Source organism: Saimiri boliviensis, chromosome 14 (genome assembly GCF_048565385.1).
Source record: "Saimiri boliviensis isolate mSaiBol1 chromosome 14, mSaiBol1.pri, whole genome shotgun sequence".
NCBI classification, from domain to species: Eukaryota; Metazoa; Chordata; class Mammalia; order Primates; family Cebidae; genus Saimiri; species Saimiri boliviensis.
The window spans coordinates 26,892,242-26,907,710 of NC_133462.1; the positions used below are offsets into that span (position 1 = coordinate 26,892,242).

The 15,469-nt window shown below is 41.3% G+C and overlaps 1 protein-coding gene across 7 annotated transcripts in view; it reads left to right on the top strand.

Annotated features, from left to right (window-relative positions):
• Positions 1 to 15,469, top strand: part of LOC101049669 (uncharacterized) — a 63,765-nt gene that overhangs the window by 20,575 nt on the left and 27,721 nt on the right. For 6 of the 7 annotated variants that reach the window (XR_012513684.1, XR_012513685.1, XR_012513686.1 and 3 more), the window contains exon 3: positions 1 to 15,469. This exon is cut by the window's right edge. Coding sequence is in view for 3 of the 7 variants with exons in the window: in XM_010332425.3 (XP_010330727.2) it covers positions 1 to 2,066 (2,066 nt within the window). In the remaining 4 variants the exon portion in view is untranslated. The other variant, XR_012513683.1, reaches the window with a different exon arrangement.

Below are 15,469 nucleotides of genomic sequence, written 5' to 3' on the forward strand. Positions count from 1 at the left end.
TTACATGTTCTCATTTTACCCAAGATCTTTGGTCAGAGCAGGGGATTAAAGATTCTTTCCAAAAAATGATACTGAGAAGATATGAAAAATGTGAACATGACAATTTACAGTTAAATAATGGCTGTCAATGTGTGGATGAGTGTCATATGCAGAAAGCAGTTTATAATGGACTCAACCAAAGTTTGACAAGTACCCAGAGAACAATATTTCAATGTGATAAATATGTGAAAATCTTCTATAAGTTTTCAAATGCCAAAAGACACAAGATAAGACATATTGGGAAAAAATTCTTCATATATATACAATGTGGCAAAGCTATTAACCAGTCCTTAACCATTACTACACATAAGAAAATTCATACTGAGGAGAAACCATACGAATGTGAAGAATGTGGCAAAGCCTCCAACTGGTCCTCACACCTTACTAGACGTAAGAAAATTCATACTGGAGAGAAACCCTACAGATGTGAAGAATGTGGGAAAGCCTTTACAAGTTCCTCTAACCTTGCTAAACATAAGAAAATTCATACTGGAGAGAAACCCTACAGATGTGAAGATTGTGGAAAAGCTTTTACGCGATCTGCAACCCTTACTACACATAAGAAAGTTCATACAGGAGAGAAACCCTACAGATGTGAAAATTGTGGAAAAGCCTTTACAAGTTCCTCTAACCTTATTGCACATAAGAAAATTCATACTGGAGAGAAACCCTACATATGTGAAGATTGTGGAAAAGCTTTCAAGCAGGCCACACACGTCAGTGCACATAAGAAAATTCATACTGGAGAGAAACCCTACAGATGTGAAGAATGCGGCAAAGCTTTTACCCAATCTTATACCCTTACTACACATAAGAAAATTCATACTGGAGAGAAACTCTACAGATGTGAAGAATGTGGCAAAGACTTTATGCACTCCTCAAGCCTTTCTGCACATAAGAGAATTCATACTGGAGAGAAACCGTACAGCTGTGAAGATTGTGGAAAAGCTTTCAAGCAGGCCGCACATGTTATTGCACATAGGAAAATTCATACTGCAGAAAAGCTCTACAGATGTGAAGTTTGTGGAAAAGCCTTTAGGCATTCCTCTAACCTTATTGCACATAAGAAAATTCATACAGGAGAGAAACCCTACAGATGTGAAAATTGTGGAAAAGCCTTTACAAGTTCCTCTAACCTTATTGCACATAAGAAAATTCATACTGGGGAAAAACCATACAGCTGTGAAGAATGTGGAAAAGCCTTTACAAGTTCCTCTAGCCTTGCTAACCATAAGAAAATTCATACTGGAGAGAAACCCTACAGATGTGAAGATTGTGGAAAAGCTTTCAAGCAGGCCAGACACGTCAGTGCACATAAGAAAATTCATACTGGAGAGAAACCCTACAGATGTGAAGAATGCGGCAAAGCTTTTACCCAATCTAATACCCTTACTACACATAAGAAAATTCATACTGGAGAGAAACTCTACAGATGTGAAGAATGTGGCAAAGACTTTATGCACTCCTCAAGCCTTTCTGCGCATAAGAGAATTCATACTGGAGAGAAACCGTACAGCTGTGAAGATTGTGGAAAAGCTTTCAAGCAGTCCGCACATGTTATTGCACATAGGAAAATTCATACTGGAGAAAAGCTCTACAGATGTGAAGTTTGTGGAAAAGCTTTTAGGCATTCCTCTAACCTTATTGCACATAAGAAAATTCATACTGGGGAAAAAACATACAGATGTGAAGAATGTGGAAAAGCCTTTACAAGTTCCTCTAACCTTGCTAACCATAAGAAAATTCATACTGGAGAGAAACCCTACAGATGTGAATATTGTGGAAAAGCTTTTACCCAATCTGCAACCCTTACTACACATAAGAAAATTCATACAGGAGAGAAACCCTACAGATGTGAAGAATGTGGGAAGGCCTTTATTAATTCCTCTGACCTTACTAGACATAAGAAAATTCATACCGGAGAGAAACCCTACAGATGTGAAGAATGTGGGAAGGCCTTTATTAATTCCTCTGACCTTACTAGACATAAGAAAATTCAGGCTGGGCACGGTGGCTCAAGCCTGTAATCCTAGCACTTTGGGAGGCCGAGGCGGGTGGATCACGAGGTCAGGAGATCGAGACCATCCTGGTCAACATGGTGAAACCCCGTCTCTACTAAAAATACAAAAAATTAGCTGGGCATGGTGGCACGTGCCTGTAATCCCAGCTACTCAGGAGGCTGAGGCAGGAGAATTGCCTGAACCCAGAAGGCAGAGGTTGTGGTGAGCTGAGATCGCGCCATTGCACTCCAGCCTGGGTAACAAGAGCGAAACTCCCTCTCAAAAAAAAAAAAAAAAAGAAAATTCATACTGGAGAGAAACCATACAGATGTGAAGAATGTGGGAAAGCCTTTATGAATTCCTCTAATCTTAATAAACATAAGATAATTCAGACTGGAGAGAAACCCTATGAATGTAGGAAAGCCTTTAACCAGCTCTCAACTCTGACTTAATATGAGAATTTATATGAAACATAGACCCTAAAATATAAGGAATTTGTAACCTTCATTACAAATAATTCATGCTGGACAGAAGCCCTGTAAGTGTGAGGAATGTGGCAAACTTTGTAACAAGTCGCCTTTTTTTTGAGAGAGAGTTTCACTCATCACCAAGGATGAAGTGCAATGGCAAAATTTTGGCTCACTGCAACCTCTGCTTTCTGAGTTCAAGCCATTCTCTTCCCTCAGACTCTTGAGTACCTAGTATTACAGGTTCCCACAGCCACGCCTTGCACATTTGTGTCTTTTTAGTAGTGATAGGGTTTTACTGTCTTTGCCAGGCTGGTCTCCAACTTCTGACCTGAGGTGATCCACCCACCTTGGACTCCTAAAGTACTGGGATTACAGGTGTGTGCCACCACATCTGGCCACAAGTTCTTAATTCTTAAGAGACATGGCATGTTGGGATGCACTCAGGATGGTAGCAAAGATATTAAGGGAAAAATATTAGAAATTGTTATCAAAAACCGCCCTGGGAGGCTTAGAGGTTTGCATAGTTTGAGAAAATTTAGTCCAGAGGCAGCCAAACCCTTTTTATATTTAGTTATAAGAAAAGCAAATATCTAGGGAATGCAAGGGAGTTTATTTGAATAGTTTGGTTTACTCAGTAACCTCTGATGCCTCCAGATGGCCATCTCAAGAGGAGTTCAGGCCGGGTGCGGTGGCTCAAGCCTGTAATGCCAGCACTTTTGGGAGGCCGAGGCGGGTGGATCACGAGGTCAAGAGATCCAGACCATCCTGGCCAACGTGGTAAAACCCCGTCTCTACTAAAAATACAAAAAATTAGCTGGGCATGGTGGCGCGTGCCTGTAATCCCAGCTACTCAGGAGGCTGAGGCAGGAGAATTGCCTTCACCCAGGAGGCGGAGGTTGCGGTGAGCCATGATGGCGCCGTTGCACTCCGGCATGGGTAACGAGTGAAACTCCGTCTCAAAAAAAAAAGGAGTTCAACCAGGGAGAGTACCCATTAATGGTATTTACTTTCAGTATTGGAACCTGAGCTTTTATCATTTGTAAAACCACTTTTTTAACCCATGTTAATTATCCAGAAGCATGTTCGCTTGGAACCTCTTTTTAAAGCTCTACTGAATAAATGTGAGGAGGAACAACTAGAGGTTGTCATGTAGCTATGATCAGTCTCTCTCATTGTGAGAAACCCATGATCCCCTCACCTGATTCTTACATTGTATTCTCTGTTTGAATGTATTTATTCATTTGTCACTGAGTCAGGATCTGCAGTACAGACACCTACCCGGTAGTGACCCGCACATCACCAATGTCACAATGGCAATAATTTATGCTGAAGAGAAACTAAAAACCTGAAAGATGCAACAGTATTTTTACTAACACCTCTAACTTTTCTGTGCACAAGAAAAAATGCATACATTTCTAGTGTGAAACCCTAAAAATGTCCAAAACATGACAAAGCCATTATAGGGTTGCCACACTTGATTTTAGGTAAGATAATTCATACTGGCAAAACTCCTCCCAGTGTGAGGAATGTGGCAAAACGTAACCAGTGCTCACACTTTATTTCACAGGAAAGCTATTATGCCTGAGAAAAGGTGTACAAATACAAACAAATACAGAAAACCCATTAATGCCTACTCACCTATTATGCAACATGAAAACATTCATAGTTAATAAAAGCATTTAAAGTGCAATTACTGGTCCGGGCGCGGTGGTTCACGCCTGTCATCCCAGCACTTTGGGAGGCCGAGGCGGGTGGATCACGAGGTCAAGAGATGGAGACTATCCTGGTCAACATGGTGAAACCTGGTCTCTATTAAAAATACAAAAAATTAGCTGGGCGTGGTGGTGCGTGCCTGCAATCCCAGCTACTTGGGAGTCTGAGGCAAGAGAATTGTCGGAACCCAGGAGGTGGAGGTTGCGATAAGCCGAGATGATGCCATTGTACTCCAGCCTGGATAACAAGAGAGAAACTCCCTCTCAAAAAAAAAAAAAAGAAAAAGAAAAAAAAATACAATTACTGTCAAAAATCTTTCATAAAATATGTCTTTAAAGTTAAGAGTATTCTCAAAAACGGTTACAAATATAAAGGGTGTTGTAGTAACTTTAGTTGTATTACAGATCTTATTGTACACATTTTGTACTGAAGGATAACCTACAGAAGTTGGTCAAGCATTGTTCTAAGTCAGTGAATTTCTATTAGAGAAGGGTCCGGTAAATGTAATGAATTGGAGAAGAATTTTTAATTCAAAAGCTACAGCTGCCGGGCGCGGTGGCTCAAGCCTGTAATCCCAGCACTTTGGGAGGCCGAGGCGGGCGGATCACTAGGTCGAGAGATCGAGACCATGCTGGTCAACATTGTGAAACCCCGTCTCTACTAAAAATACAAAAAATTAGCTGGGCGTGGTGCCGCGTGCCTGTAATCCCAGCTACTCAGGAGGCTGAGGCAGGAGAATTGCCTGAGCCCAGGAGGCGGAGGTTGCGGTGAGCCGAGATCGCGCCATTGCACTCCAGCCTGGGTAACAAGAGCGAAACTCCGTCTCAAAAAAAAAAAAAAAAATAGCTACAGCTGGCGCGGCGAGCTGAGGCGAGGGCCGCGCGGGCCACCATCGCCACGGACGAGTTGGGCACCAAGCTGAGCCAGTGGCTGCAGTATGAAGGAAAAGGCCGCGAAGCAGCCAGGGCTGAACAGGGTGGCGGCGGTGGCGGCGCTGCGCAGCGCGGACTGTGAGCTGAGAGCCAAGCTGCTGCTGCATGCCAACCTCAACCAGGGCATCGGCGAGCCCCAGTCGCCCAGCCGCCGCGTCTTCATCCCCAGTCCCCGTGGAGTGGGACCCAAGGGGCTTATTGGAGGCACCAGGGGACCCCTCCCCACGGCCTTTTCCTCCACCTCTGCCTCTTCTATCTGCTGAAATGGGGCAGAGGGTGGGGAGCTTCTGTTCTGGTGAAGGGACCCAGGCCCCCCATGCTGACTTGGAGACCCCCAGATCTCTGGGGCCCGCTTTCTGCCTTTTCATGCACACCATCTTGAAGAAAGGGTACTCCTTTTTTTTTTCTTTCTTTAAGTTCTGGGATACATGTGCAGGTATCAACAAAGACGTGCAGGTGTGTTACATAGGTATACATCTGCCATGGTGGCTTGCTGCACCTATCAACCCATCATCTAGGTGATAAGCCCTGCATGTATTAGTTATCTGTCCTAATGCTCTCCCTCCCCATGCCTCCCACCCTCTGACAGGCCCTTGTGTGTTATATTTTCTCCCTATGTCCATGTGTTCTCATTGTTCAACTTCCACTTACAACTGAGAACATGTGGTGTTTGATTTTCTGTTTCTGTAATAGTTTGCTGAGAATGATGGCTTCCAGCTTCATCCATGTTCCTGCAAAGGACATTAACTCATTCTTTTTAATAGCTGCATAGTATTCCATTGTATATATGCCATGCAAGAGAGGGCACACTCTTAAACCAGTGTGTAATCTCTGTTCCTAAAGTTTTAGTAATCTGATGTTTCTCTCCTGTTGGAGACAACTCTGAAGATAAGTTTTTATTTCAGAAAACAGACCAAGAAGAGGTAAAAGAGTGCTTGCGAGAGCTGGTGGAGGGAGTTAGATCAGGGAAGGTGTAACTAACAAGTGGGTTCACTTGCCCACTGCCTAGACAGAGCCAATTTATCAAGACAGGAAAATTGCAACTGAGAAAGGGTCATTCATACAGAGATGATTGTGATGGGACTAGAGTTTATTATTACTCAAATCAGTCTTCTCAAGCATTGGGGATCAACTTTTTAGAATATTTTGACAGGAATAGGCTGGGAAAGTAGGAAGTGCTCATTGGTCAAATTGAAGATGAAATTAATACAGGAGCTAGAAGTAAATTATTTAGGTAGAAAGTGATGGCGGCCGGGCACGGTGGCTCAAGCCTGTAATCCCAGCACTTTGGGAGGCCGAGGCGGGTGGATCACGAGGTCGAGAGTTCGAGACCATCCTGGTCGACATGGTGAAACCCCGTCTCTACTAAAAATACAAAAAATTAGCTGGGCATGGTGGCTCGTGCTGTAATCCCAGCTACTCAGGAGGCTGAGGCAGGAGAATTGCCTGAGCCCAGGAGGCGGAGGTTGTGGTGAGCCGAGATCGTGCCATGGCACTCCAGCCTGGGTAACAACAGCGAAACTCCGTCTCAAAAAAAAAAAAAAAAAAAAAAAAAAAAGGTGAGGGCAAAGTGGTTTTTGGCAAAGTTTACCTTTTAACTAAAAGCAGCCTCAAAATTATTGTTTTTCTAACCAGGAAGAACCTGAACAATTGAGCTACAAACATAAATTAAAAAGCTGGAAGCTTGCACAGGTGAACGTCGAAAGCTGTGCCAACAGGAAAGGACTAGGTGGAAGTCAGGTGTGTTCAACGTGGAGGTTCCATCTTCCCTTTTTTTTTTTTCTTTTTGTCACCATGTGTACAAAAAAGAAGCAGGCAATATGGTGCCAGCCAGGTAGAGAACTCATCTGCATAATGTAAGGTTAGGGTGGGGCAGCCAGCTTCTTCACATGCCCAGTGCCACACCTAGTCCTAGCCTGTTTTTTGCACCTTATGGACATGGCACACCTGGTCCGACCAATCTTTCATGCCCTATGTAAACTACATAGGAACTCCTCAGTTTCATCTGTAAAACCTTTTGTATTTCACCTCGAAAGTGGCAACTTGGCCAGGCACGGTGGTTCAAGCCTGTAATCCCAGCACTTTAGGAGGCCGAGGCAGGTGGATCATGAGGTCAAGAGATCGAGACCATCCTGGTCAACATGGTGAAACCCCGTCTCTACTAAAAATGCAAAAAATTAGCTGGGCATGGTGGCGCGTGCCTGTAATCCCAGCTACTCAGGAGGCTGAGGCAGGAGAATTGCCTGAACCCAGGAGGCGGAGGTTGCAGTGAGCCGAGATGGCGCCATTGCACTCCAGCCTGGGTAACGAGCGAAACTCCGTCTCAAAAAAAAAAAAAAAAAAAAAAAAAGTACAAACTCCAATTCACATACACACTTCACAATTTTCTTACACCTAAGGTTTATCTTCAGAGTAATATGTGTATATTTAACTCTATGCAAATTAAAAATAAAAGGCACTATGTTGGCAGTCAAAGAGCACATGTTCAAAGAAAACTGTATAACAAACATTTATTAGTAATTTTTCAGAATTCTAAAATGTATGGATATTATTTATATTTCTTTTTTTCTTTGAAATGGAGTCTCACCTTGTTGCCTAGGCTAGAGTGCAGTGCCGCGATCTCGGGTCTCTGCAACCTCCACCTCCCAGTTTCAAGCGATTCTGCTGACTTAGCCTCCAGATGTCAGCCACCATTCCTGGCTAATTTTTTTTATTTTTACTAGAGACTTTTCCATCATGTTACCCAAGTTGGTCTTAAACTCCTGACCTCAGACAATCCACCTGCCTCAGCCTCCCAAACTGCTGGTATTACAGGTATGAGCCAGCAAGCCCAGCCAAAGATTAGTTTTTTTTTTTTTTTTTTGAGATGGAGTTTCGCTCTTGTTACCCAGGCTGGAGTGCAATGGCGCGATCTTGGCTCACCGCAACCTCCGTCTCTTGAGTTCACAATTCTCCTGCCTCACCCCCCGAGTAGCTGGACTACAGGTGTGCGCCACCATGCCCAGCTAATTTTTGTATTTTTAGTAGAGACGGGGTTTCACCATCTTGACCAGGATGGTCTCGATCTCTTGTCCTCGTGATCCACCCATCTCGGACTCCCAAAGTGCTGGGATTATAGGCGTGAGCCACCGTACCCGTCCAAGATTAGTTTTCATACCCAACACTGATTTAGTGTAATATCTGAAATGTTAGTGCCTCTGTTATTTACCTACTGTAAATTCTGATATTTACATAGAATTAACTTTGAATTAAATTTTTTTATGTTTACTGCATCTGCAAAAATACATTTTAGTATAACTTCTCTGGTGTTTTCTAAGGTGCAGCCTTTTTTTTTTAAATAATTTTATCTTTTAGTTAAAAAAAAAAAATCATACCGCCAGGCGCGGTGGCTCAAACCTGTAATCCCAGCACTTTGGGAGGCCGAGGCGGGTGGATCATGAGGTCAAGAGATCGAGATCATCCTGGTCAACAAGGTGAAACCCCATCTCTACTAAAAACACAAAAAATTAGCTGGGCATGGTGGTGCGTGCCTGTAATCCCAGGTACTCAGGAGGCTGAGGCAGGAGAATTGCCTGAACCCAGGAGGCGGAGGTTGCAGTGAGCCGAGATCGCTCCATTGCACTCCAGCCTGGGTAACAAGAGCGAAACTCCATCTCAAAAGAAAAAAAATATATATATATATATATATATATATATGTATATATATATATATATATATACACACACACATACATTTGCATAATAAATTGTTTAAATAAAATTCTGCATTTTATAAGACCTGTACCTATTCTGATACTTGAGATTAACTTTAAATTGTCTTTTTCTGAGTTTGCCCAGTTTTCATTTCAACTAATACTACATTATGGGAACACCTTGGAGACTTTCTATATTTATATGCTCTGCATCAGTATTTAAAACCTAGAAATTATCTGATTTTCAATTTTTTTTTTTTTTGAGATGGAATTTCGCTCGTTACCCAGGCTGAAGTGCAATGGCATGATCTCGGCTCACCGCAACCTCCGCCTCCTGGGTTCAGGCAATTCTCCTGCCTCAGCCTCCTGACTGGCTGGTATTACAGGCACACACCACCATGCCCAGCTAATTTTTTGTGTTTTTAGTAAAGACAGGGTTTCACCATGTTGACCAGGATGGTCTCGATCTCTTGACCTCATGATCCACCCGCCTTGGCCTCCCAAATGCTGGGATTACAGGCTTGAGCCACTGCGCCCAGCCCCCCTCCTTTTTTTTTATTTTTATTTATTTTTTTTTTAAAGACCCTCAGAGTTTCATCATGTTGGTCAGGCTGGTCTTGAACAACCGACCTCAGGTGATCTGCCTGCATTGGCCTCCAAAGTGTTTGGATTACAGGCATGAGCCACCACGCCCGGCCTCATTTTGAATTTCTTATGGAAATACCATATTCTTCACTAAGGATATTAGTATACTGTACTTTAATGTCCTAAGGCTTTAAATTAAACTGTCATGTTATGTATATAATATTTAGGTATTTTAATTTGCTTTTTTTTTTTTTTTTTTTTTTGAGACGGAGTTTCGCTCTTGTTACCCAGGCTGGAGTGCAATGCCGCCATCTCGGCTCACTGCAACCTCCACCTCCAAGGTTCAGGCAATTCTCCTGTCTCAGCCTCCTGAGCAGCTGGGATTACAGGCAGGCACCAACATGCCCAGCTAATTTTTTGTATTTTTAGTAGAGACGGGGTTTTACCTTGTTGACCAGGATGGTCTCGATCTCTTGACCTTGTGATCCACCCGCCTCGGCCTCCCAAAGTGCTGGGATTACAGGCTTGAGCCACCGCGCCCCGCTAATTTGCTTTCAATTTTAATATTTGCTTATTAATTTACTTCTCTTGATATGCAAAACATTTCCTTGGATCCTATTAATGAACCTAAATGCTGGGGTTATTTTTTTTTCTTTTTTCTGTTTTTTAGATGGAGTCTTGGGCTGTTGTCCAGGCTGCAGTGCAGATTGCAGCCTCTATCTCTCTGGGTCAAGTTATTCTCACACCTCAGCCTCTGAGTACCTGAGGTTACAAGCAGCTACCACTATGCCCAGCTATTTTTTTTACTTTTGAAAAGATGGGTTTCACCATGTTGGCCAGGATGGTCTCAAACTCCTGATCTCAAATGATCACCCCACTTCGGCCTCCCAAAGTGCTGAATTATTGGCGTGAGCTGCCATATCCAGCCTGTTTTTTGTATTTTGTTCAAAAAATTAAACCTTAGTCTGGGTGTAAGGGCTCATGCCTGTAATCCCAACACTTTGGGAGGCTGAGGTCAGAGGATTATTTGAGCCAAGGAGTTTGAGACCAGCCTGGTCTACATAGTGGGACCTCATCCCTACAAATAATAATAATAATAAATTAGCTGAACATGGTAGCACATGCCTGTTCTCCCAGCTGTTCAGAGTGCTAAGGTGATAGAATTTCTTTCTTTTTTTTTTTTTTTGAGACGGAGTTTTTTTTTTTTGAGACGGAGTTTTGCTCTTGTTACCCAGGCTGGAGAGCAATGGCGCGATCTCGGCTCACCACAACCTCCGCCTCCTGGGTTCAGGCAATTCTCCTGTCTCAGCCTCCTGAGTAGCTGGGATTACAGGCACGTGCCACCATGCCCAGCTAATTTTTTGTATTTTTGGTAGAGACGGGGTTTCACCATGTAGACCAGGATGGTCTCGATCTCTTGACCTCGTGATCCACCCGCCTCGGCCTCCCAAAGTGCTGGGATTACAGGCTTGAGCCACCGAGCCCAGCCCAGGTGATAGAATTTCTTAAGCCCAGATGTTTGAGGCTGCAGTTGGCTGTGGTTACGTCACTGCACTCCAGCTAGAGAAACATAGAGTCTCTCAAAAAAAGAAAACTACAGAAATATACTATAAAATATTTGTTAATATTTATAGCAGCAAAATTTGCAATTTCAAAAATATGGAACCAGCCTAAATACCCATCAATCATAGAGTGAATAAAGAAAATGTGATACTTAACTATACACACACACACACACACACACACACACATCATGGAATACTCAATCATTAAAAGAATAAAATAATGGCTTTTGCAGCAATTTAGATGATGTTGGAGAGCATTCTTTAAATGAAGTAACTCAGGAATAAAAAAATCAAAGATTATATGTTCTACATAGAAATGGGAGCTAAGCTATGAGGATGTAAACACATAAGAATTATATAATAGATTGGGGGCACGGGGAAGGGTCAGAAGGGTGTGAGGGTTAAAAGACTGAACATTGAGTACAGTGTAGTCTGCTTGTGTCCTGGGTGCACCAAAATCTCAGAAATCACTAAAGAACTTAACAAATGTAACTAAACACTACCCGTACCCCAAAAATGATTAGAAAAAGAATAATAGAAAACATACACACCCACACAAAAAAACCCACACATTTTTGCCATTTGGCATTTTTAAAGAAACATCTCTGTCACCCAGGATGAAATACAGTGGCTTGATAACAGTTCACTGCAGTCTCGACCTCCTGGGCTCAGCCAGTTCTCTTACCCCAGCCTCCTGAATAGCTGGTACTACGGTGCAGGCCACCATGCTCAGCTAATTTTTCTATTTTTTATAGCTATGGATTACTAGCCGTGTTGCCCAGGCTAGTCTCAAATTTCTGGGATTAAACAGTCTCCGTGTCTTGGCCTCCCAAAGTACTGGGATTACAAGTGTAAACTACCATACCTGACCAGAATCTTATTTTTATATGATATATAAAAAATTAAATATATTTAGATCTGTTAATGGAAAATTTGAAAAAAAAGTTTTATAAACAATATAAAATGATTTTTATCCTTAAATACTGATATAAAACAGTTAAAAATTACATCCTAGGAATTTCACTATAAATTAGGTTTTTAAGGTTAATGTAATATATATAAAATTAGTAGATGGAAGAAAAAAAACAGCTCTTCATAGAAAGTGTAAACAAAAGCAAAATATGCTTTTGATGAAAAAATAAACATTTTCTCTAGTTTGAAATTAAAGTTTCCTTCAAATTGAAAAAATAAAATAGAATGTAAATTCAAATAAAGTATATAAAGTTAAAACAAGTATAGGAGATAACCTATGTATTGAAAATGAGAGTGGTCAAAAGTGACATATGATGTATTTATTTATAAAATTTTATTTAAAATTAAATTTAGTATCAATACACTAATAAGTAAAAATTGTTTTCTCTTGAACAAAAATATATGATTATTAAAATGAACCAGTAAAGCCTGGTGCAGTGTCTCACTCCTGTAATCCCAGCACTTTGGGAGGCCAAGGTGGGCAGATTACCTAAGGTCAGGAGTTCAAGATGAGATTGGCCAACATGGTGAAACCCCATCTGTACTGAAAATACAGAAATTAGCTGGGCATGGTGGCAAATGCCTGTAATACCAGCTACTCGGGAGGCTGAGGCAGGAGAATTGTTTGAACTCAGGAGTCAAGGTTGCAGTGAGGCAAGATTGTGCCACTGCACTCCAGCCTGGGCAACAGAGTAAAACTCCATCTAAAAAAAAAAAAAAGACAAAATATTTTTGTTCACCTTTTGAATAAATTTAAAAAGGGGGAAAAATTGAAATGTTTCTCATGCTCTTTCTCAGGTTTTTTGATTGAAAAATGGAATCTTCTGCATCAGAGGTTTTTTTTTTTTTTTTTTTTTTGAGACGGAGTTTCGCTCTTGTTACCCAGGCTGGAGTGCAATGGCACGATCTCGGCTCACCGCAACCTCCGCCTCCTGGGTTCAGGCAATTCTCCTGCCTCAGCCTCCTGACTAGCTGGGATTATAGGCACGCGCCACCATGCCCAGCTAATTTTTTGTATTTTTAGTAGAGACGGGGTTTCACCATGTTGACCAGGTTGGTCTCGATCTCTCGACCTTGTGATCCACCCGCCTCGGCCTCCCAAAGTGCTGGGATTACAGGCTTGAGCCACCGCGCCCGGCCTGCATCAGAGGTTTTATTTTTTAAAATCTTAATTATCACTGGCTAAATAAAAGACTTCTGTGTTATGGTGACCTGTGATTCTATTTTGGTCGGGTATTGTAACCTTTTGACATATTTAACAGGGTTCTCAAAATGAAATTTGTTTAAAAAATGTCTTTAATGCTATAGAGGGCCAATACAGCATCCAAAAGTGTGAGAAGCAAGATTATTTGATATGTTAAATTACATGGGAAGCATTGTCAAATTAAATGATGTTAGACCTTCAACTTATATTCTAATAAATATGCTATTAATATTTATTCAAAAATCATATAAAATGTCTTAAATCTAATATATATGAGTATATACTCAGTCATAATAATTATTATGATAAATTGTAGTCCATGGATATAATCAATTTTTCATTTGTTTTTTCATAATTAAGTCATTTTCATGGTTAATGATTTAATTTTTTTTTTTTTTTTTTTTTTTTTTTGAGACAGAGTTTTGCTCTTGTCACCCAGGCTGGAGTGCATTGTCACAGTCTTGGCTCACTGCAACCTCTGTCTCATGGTTTCAAGCAATTCTCCTGCTTCAGTCTCCAGACGCCCTGCTAATTTTTATCTTATTAGCATTGAGGAGGTTTTACCATGTTGGCCAGGCTAGTCTTCAACTTCTGACCTCAGGTGATCCACCCACCTCTGCCTCCCAAAGTGCTAGGATTACAGGTGTGAGACACTGAGCCTGACTGGTCAATGGTTTAATTCTAATTTAGTTTCTAAAAACTTCAAACGCTTAAAAAAATCCTAGAGGAATGTGTCTATAAGGAGGTTCATAAAAAAATAAGGGCCCAGACAAGTTTAATACAGGTTTTTGATAATTTAAGGATCAAACCATTTGGACTGAGTAAAAATTGTATTTTAATGAAGATGGTGACTTTTGCAAAACTGCTAACCAAGGCGAAACAAAAAATAATTGAACTTCAGGAAAATACTGCAACATTTCTATGTTAAATAAGCCAGTAATGAATTTTTAAAGATATGTCATTTGAATAACCTCTTTGATCTAACTCAAATTATCTGTGATAACCCCTTACTATTATGCACCTAAACTAGAAAAACAAACCTGATATTTAAGATGACAAATTTAATGTTAAGTGTAAACTCATGGAGAAACCAGAATGCCAGCAGCCATTGGTTCATTTCTGAGTTCTTAAACCTTCCATTATTTAAAATGCCACGTTTCATTACTAATCACAGAAGAGATAAAATAATCAGTTAAATATAAATTAAATGTGTGTGTGTGTGTGTTTAGTAATTTAGTATCCTAGATTATTAAAATAGGTTAGGAACATGTTTGTTTGTTTGTTTGTGTTTGTTTGTTTTCCTTAAACACATAATCCTGAGAAGAAAATCTCAAGATTGGTGCTTATATTCACAGGAAGTAAAAGATAACCACATACTGATCATTAAGGCCAAAGACGATAGCAATATAAGTTTGCCTTTAGCCTATTTTAAAAAAATTTTTTTGAGACGAGATCTCGCTTTGTTGCCCAGGCTGGAGTGCAGTGGTGTGATCTCAGCTCACTGCAACCTCCACCTTCTAGGTTCAAGCGATTCTCCTGCCTCAGCCTCTTGAGTAGCCGGGATTGCTGGCACTCACTGCCACGCCTAGCTAATTTTTGTATTTGTAGTAGAGACAGGATTTTGCCATGTTGGTCAGGCTTGTCTCGAACTCCTGACCTCAGGTGATCCACCCACCTCAGCCTCCCAAAGTTCTGGGATTACAGGCATGAGCCACCGCGCCCGGGCTAACTAACCTATTTTTTTCTATAAGCAGCGAAGGTCAAGACTGGACAGATTTGAAGACAGTTTTCTTCCCTTGTGGCTCCAGCATTTTTTGTTCCCTGCTTGATCTCTGGAAGGAAGGTGGGCAACAGGTGGCCAGCAGTGGTCTACCTGTGGCTATTTTATTCCCAGTGCCTTCTGCCCTTTCTATGGCCACTATCTGTTCGACCCTCAACGCTGACAAGAAATGTTGGTAGGGAGAAGCTGTTCCCCTTACCTCTGGCAGAAAGATGTTCAGGCACTCCACCCACCTGACAGCAGAGCTGCACTTCAATGTGGCAGGTATTGGCCATGTGTGGCTCCTGGGTGCCTGGAATGTGGCTGGTCTAAACTGCGGTTTTCTAGAAAGGTAAAATACAGAATTAGTTTTAAATATTTTAGTTCCAAATATATATATACTTTATTAATAATTACATATTGCTCACATATTAAAATATTTTGAATATAGTGGGTTGTTACAATTATTTCCACCTGTTTCTTGTTGGTTTTTTTTTAAAGTTTGGCTACTAAAAAAATTAAAAGTCATGTGTGTAGC